This window comes from Perca flavescens, chromosome 7, assembly GCF_004354835.1.
Source record: "Perca flavescens isolate YP-PL-M2 chromosome 7, PFLA_1.0, whole genome shotgun sequence".
Classification (NCBI taxonomy): domain Eukaryota; kingdom Metazoa; phylum Chordata; class Actinopteri; order Perciformes; family Percidae; genus Perca; species Perca flavescens.
Genome location: NC_041337.1, coordinates 38942594 through 38949311, shown reverse-complemented (window position 1 = coordinate 38949311; position 6718 = coordinate 38942594). Strand labels below are relative to the sequence as shown.

General features: G+C 38.6%; 1 protein-coding gene across 1 annotated transcript in view; it reads left to right on the top strand.

The window, feature by feature from the left end:
• LOC114558611 (uncharacterized) overlaps window positions 1–6060 on the top strand; it is an 11257-nt gene extending 5197 nt beyond the window's left edge. Inside the window, exons 2-5 of the mRNA XM_028582675.1 lie at window positions 1758–1948; window positions 4200–4428; window positions 4826–4923; window positions 5297–6060. Coding sequence (XP_028438476.1) covers window positions 1758–1948; window positions 4200–4428; window positions 4826–4923; window positions 5297–5431 — 653 coding nt within the window. The 3' untranslated portion in view covers window positions 5432–6060. The remainder of the gene's footprint in view (window positions 1–1757; window positions 1949–4199; window positions 4429–4825; window positions 4924–5296) is intronic.
• Window positions 6061–6718: the final 658 nt, after the last annotated feature.

Here is a 6718-nt window from a genome sequence, read left to right as displayed (position 1 = left end):
TTGGTCCTCTAAGTGTCCCTGTGTTATAATGGGTTTCAATGGGACATGTTGGTCCTCTAAGTGTCCCTGTGTTATAATGGGTTTCAATGGGACATGTTGGTCCTCTAAGTGTCCCTGTGTTATAATGGGTTTCAATGGGACATGTCGGTCCTCTAAGTGTCCCTGTGTTATAATGGGTTTCAATGGGACATGTCGGTCCTCTAAGTGTCCCTGTGTTATAATGGGTTTCAATGGGACATGTCGGTCCTCTAAGTGTCCCTGTGTCATAATGGGTTTCAATGGGACATGTTGGTCCTCTAAGTGTCCCTGTGTTATAATGGGTTTCAATGGGACATATTGGTCCTCTAAGTGTCCCTGTGTTATAATGGGTTTCAATGGGACATATTGGTCCTCTAAGTGTCCCTGTGTTATAATGGGTTTCAATGGGACATGTTGGTCCTCTAAGTGTCCCTGTGTTATAATGGGTTTCAATGGGACATGTTGGTCCTCTAAGTGTCCCTGTGTTATAATGGGTTTCAATGGGACATGTTGGTCCTCTAAGTGTCCCTGTGTCATAATGGGTTTCAATGGGACATGTTGGTCCTCTAAGTGTCCCTGTGTTATAATGGGTTTCAATGGGACATGTTGGTCCTCTAAGTGTCCCTGTGTTATAATGGGTTTCAATGGGACATGTTGGTCCTCTAAGTGTCCCTGTGTTATAATGGTTTCAATGGGACATATTGGTCCTCTAAGTGTCCCTGTGTTATAATGGGTTTCAATGGGACATATTGGTCCTCTAAGTGTCCCTGTGTTATAATGGGTTTCAATGGGACATATTGGTCCTCTAAGTGTGACTGTCAGTACTATAATTAAACTGTTTATTTTTGACTTTTTATAGAATCTGAGCTTGAACTTTAAACCTTCAAGTAAAAACTCACATCCTGACCAGAAATCATGTTGTCAGCATTAACACAGACAACATTATTAAATAAATAACAATGAAAAGGACAAACATGTCTCTAGTGAGGGACAAGAAGAAGAACAGAAGTTGAGCCAAAGTGATGTCCAGTTGAGTCAGATGGTTTCAGATCTGCCTCAATATAGATAAACATTACAGAGATAATAATATAACATGTAATACAGAACAGCTGACATGATCAACCAAAGTCAGGTATAGAAATAGGAAGTTTAGAGGAACATCATTACTTCAGTTTGGTTTCCATTTATTGATCTGTTTGAGCCATTTATGCTATTTTGTTATTTCATATTTTGTTGGTATAATTAACAATGGTTTATTATGATATTGCCTGTTCTGTCTGTCATGGGTGATTTGTGATTAGCGTACGGATATGGTGTCTCAGCTCCGCCTATTTTGTCTGATCCCCTGTACAGGTGGTTGTGTGGAAGTGATTTGTAATGAGTTGGCAGGGAGTAGAAGGGACACCGTTTTTTGACCGTGGTCGTGATTATTATATGTAACAGAAAGAATTTCGAACATAATAAACATTTAAGTTGTTCTGCTGCTGCGTGTCCCAGACAATCTCTCCTCCTGGCTCGGATGCCACAACACCATCCAACATCTGATATCATTTAAATAATCTGAAAGCAGGCGTTGTTGGTGTAACTGAAATATAAAATTGTTTTATTATCTGCATAACAGTGATACAAAATGTCTTTAAAAGACCATTTTAAATGTTAAATACAAAAACAATTAAATAATATAGTATAAAATATTAAATCTGCTCTATATATGTGTGTGTGTGTGTGTGTCCCTACAGGGCTGAGTGCTGTCTCATCAGCTGCTGGACTTCAGTACTATTTTGTTTATGACAGGAAGAACTTTACTGAAGCCCAAAGATACTGCAGAGAGAAACACACAGACCTGGTCACTGTAGACAGCATGGAGGTTATGAATAACCTCACCAACATGGCAGATTTAGACAACATGTTCTACTCCAACAACAGCTACGTGAGTTCACTTTTCTCTCTTTCATCTCAAAGTCTTTCTGACAGGAGGTTTGAAACCCTCCATAGGAACTAATAACTAGATGTAGAGCAGTAAGAAGTAGAATATTTATCTTTGAAATGTAGTAGAAGTCTAAAGTGTTTGAGTTTAACCTTCAGCAGACAGTGTTTCCCTGTTGAGCTGCAGCAGAGGGATGGAAACAAAAGAAGATTATGTGTTAGAAAGACTAACAAGACATTAAAACATAGATACATCTAATGCAGTAAAACAAATCTAAAACATCCCAAAACAGTATTTACAACAACAGAGATCTCTGTTCTCGAGAAGCTAACTGAAAATCAGTTTGAGTGATCAGAAACTATTGCTGGTAATGAGTTATTAAAGGAGGGTAACAGAATGAAGGAGTCGTAGAGGATCAGACTGATAGTATCAAGACTGGAGATGGAAAGATTAGGTAAACATCTGGTCTTCAACAAAAAGCTAGAGCAGAGTCTAATTCTTTATATCACAATCAGAGAGCCTGGATAGGACTGTCTGGTGGCAGCTGGAGGTGGTCTCTGTCAGACCCAAGTTTCTACAAACCCGGGGAGACGGAGTTCAGACGATGGAGGGCTGGACAACCAACCATTGGATACAGTAAAAAAGCCTGCACAGGGATGGGTCCTTCTAATGGACTCTGGTACGACGACAGTTGTGACAAAAGCCATTCTGCAGTCTGCGTAGATGTCAGAGGTGAGAATATTAACCAGTGAAGTTTCTCTTCTCTGCTTCTCTTTGCCTCTTTGTTTTCATTATTCAGGCCTCTGTAGTATCAGTCAGTCACTCTGACAAAAAGCAGCTTTCACACAGGTTAGTGCCGTTCAAAGAGCTTTACAGCTGACAGCAGCAGATAAATTAACCTGAGAGAATATTAATATGCAGAAACACAACAATACAATATCATCTTGTTTTTGACATTGTTTTGTAGATTTAATAATAACCCTGAGGCCATTTTTACAATTCCTTGTCCATCCGTGGTTTTATTTTCTAAAAAAGCTTGTAAATCATCAAACCTGTTGTCTACAGTCAATCTGTGAACATCATTTTTTCAGGAAAAACTGGGCTATTAGAATATTTGTGTTGTGGTGAGGTCACTTGAATGTAAAAAAAGGATGTATGACTTTAAAGACAAATAAATCAATAAATAAAACCGAACATGAATCTCACAGATATGTATTGATATCACTAACAGAGCAATAAAAGCTAAGCCAATCTCCTGTCTGAAACACTTCTCATATGTCTTGGGTGTCAAACTGTGAAGAAATAAACATAACTTATACAGTTGACAAAATATATACATTTTTCAAAAAAAGTCCAAAGCTAAGTCAATCTCCTGTGTAAAACAGTTCTCCTATATATTTGGAGTCATCCAGTGCAACAATAAACATAATGAACATTATAACTCATATAAATGACAAACTATTTACATTTCTTCTCTCTTTTTCACTTTACTCTTTGTTCTCGCTCGGATTCCCTGGAGTGAACTCTCTTTTCCACTACATAGTCTTTTTCCACTACATAGTCTTTGTGTTACGGACCTGCTTTCCCATTGGTTGAAAAATGTCAACACACTCTCGCAAAGCAGCATGGGAGATTTATACTAGACGGTAGCACGGAGCTAGCGGCAGAAATGACCAAAAAAGTGATAAATTATGGACATCAAGTGGATAAATCTTGGATGTAAGAGTTTGGATTTATTGCTCCACAACTCCGAAAAAAGGCACAAGTTCCAGGCTGGATAGAAACCCTTCTGTAAAGGCTAGAAAGACAACAAAGACAACCCCGTGATGGCTAACTCTTTAGCTTTTAGCAGGAATAATCGATAAGAAGCTAGCCTACATTTTACGGTTATTAAATTATCTAAATATGAATCAGAGGTGCCATTTGGGATCGTGGACGATCCTTTAGGGTTCTGAGGTTAAGGACATTTCTTATTAATGTGGAGAGACTATTGGTAAATAAAGTTATTCATTAGTTAGTTTATTGATGTGGTTCTTTATATCTCAGTGGATTTATTGTAGATATTATAAAGACATGAATCACAGATGTGGATGATGGGAGGTTGTATGTTATGCTGCCTCTACACTTCTCTGTGCTTCATTTTCAGGGTCAGATGTGACTTTTGTCTTCATAAACACCTCTATGACATGGACTCAAGCCCAGAGCTACTGCAGAGCTCACCACACAGACCTGGCCAGTGTGAGGAACATGACAGAGAACCAGAAGGTGCAGGCTGCTGGAGGAGGACCCTTTCTGGATCGGCCTTTTCAGTGACTCCTGGAAGTGGTCAGATGGAAGTACCTCCTCATTCAGCTTCTGGAAGAACGGGCAACCTGATAACAACAAAGGGAACAAGACTTGTGTGGCTGCAGACTTCAGCCAATCAGGAGCCTGGGAGGGCTGGCCCTGTGACATGGAGAGAGCTTTCATTTGCTACGGTCCAGGTGAGTGCTAACCCGGGATTCAAACGGCTTTTTTTAAGTTTTCTCAAGATGTTTTTAACAGAATGAGTGAAAATCTTCCTTTTATTTCTATAAACTGTGCAAAATAACAGATGTGTCCTCTTATCGAAAGTGACTCTGAAACTCTATTTTATCTCAAAGAACAAAGTTAGATGTTTAAAACAAATCCCACATCTAAATAAATAAATTAATAGAAACAAATCTCTTCAAATAAATAAACTAAGAAGACTTAGTGATGTCTAAAGTCAAACAAGGTCAATCTAAAGTAGATTACACTCTAGGAAGTTTAAAAACTGCATCAACATTCATTTCTTATGTCAACCGGTTGTTATCTTTACACATTTATTGAACTCATGAAGTTTGTTTGATTTTTACAAAGTGGTTCCTGTTTCAAAGAAAGTGATGAAAGTGAAGTTTGAGAACAAGAAGAATCTGGATCTGAATGACCCTGCTGTGATGGAGGCCATGTTGAAGCAGGTACATCAGGTTTTATACTTTTATACTAAAACAGAACAACCAAATGACTCTTAAAAGCAAATTAAAAAAAAGATAAAACTTTATTCCCCTTCCAGCATTAAATAAATTGTGTGAGGAGGAATCATATAAAGAAATAGTTAGAACAACAAATACAGCTAAATAAGAACATTTAAAAGCTATATATATTATACACATTACATCACTTTGGTCAGATACATGACATGAGCTTTGTGCATAAGTAGAGAGTCTAGTAGTGACACTCTGAGGGAGAATTAGGATGAATCAACACAGCTTCTCTCTCTCTCTCTCTCTCTCTCTCTCTCTCCCCCCTGGTTTTAATTTGCGCCCCCCCCCCCCCTTATTTGTGTGTCAGCTGAAACAGAAGCTGAGGGCCCAGGGGCTGGACGACAACATCAAACTGAGCTGGAGGAAGCAGGCCGATGGAAAAGTCTTCCACAAGGAAGACAAGAAGACCAACAAGAGGAGGAGGAAGAGGGAGGAGCTGTAATGTTGAGTTGCTGCATCTGTTTTCATCAGAGAAAAGTCTGGTTCTTTGCAAACAGAAATACTAAATATATTCACAGCTTCTAGCTTCTCAAACATGAAGATTTGATGCTTTTTTGTCATATTTGGTGATAAACTTAATATATTTGAGCTTCAGACTGTTAGAATAAAACAAGACTTTATTATTTATCTGATTTATCAGCTTTGGGGAAATATAACCGACATGTTTTACTGATTCACTGTTTCTTCTTTAAAATGTATTTTAATGAGATAAAATATCTTTCTTTGTTTGAGAGTAAAGGGTTTTTCACACGGGGAGCGACCCTTGGCCTGCGTAGTCGCGTCATGTGATGACAACGCTCCGCGAGTTAACGCCAGGCGATCAATGAGTGGTAACCATGGAGATACTGTATCCCTGCTGTACAACTGGATGAGATCAGCTGTGATTTCATATCACCCTAATCACAGGTGGATTTATAACACATAGTGGTAATCCTAGTCTTTCCTAACCACAGACAGTTATTAACATAAAGTTAGCTACATTAGCATAGTTAGCTACATTAGCATAGTTAGCTACATTAGCATAGTCATGATTACAGACGTCTTGTGCCGTTGCTCTGACAAGCAGAAGCTCCTGGCTCTGTTCTGATAACTTTTTAGAAAACAGGAAGAGGAAGTTTTTGGATTTTGAATCATGCCAAAATCTCACACACACACACAAAGCGTGTTTTACTCACGCCCAACGATTCACAATCAAACTCAGTGTGGTTTGCAAATACAAAACATCATTCACAAACTAATGCATTTTGTTCTGCAAATAAGAAACCTACCTATCAAACAAATACAGTATGTTTCACACATACAAAGAAACGGATTTCTTCAATGACAAAAAAAATTCCTTCAAGTCATGTGACTTTTGGCACAAATTTTGCTAAAAATACCCATAATGGCAAAGCTGTATACAGCTTCTCTGTAGGCTACAGAAAGAAAATGCTGTGATCAGGGAATCTGTGCGTAGACCACGGATGATGATGTCACTGACCTACATAGTCCGTGGGCCCGTCACAGAATTTTTGGCGAATCTGTGAAACTGCCACAGATGTTGAGTTAAGGGGCCGTGTTCATTTCACAGAATTCTTTGAGACCGGCAGCCTGTACTACGAAGCAAGATCACCATGCTGGATTTCTTTCAGTTACCCGGCTTCACCTAGCCTATACAGCTTTGCTATTATTGGTAGTTTTTGTTTTAATCAACATTTATTCACCAGATCTTATCATGGTTTAATTGTAT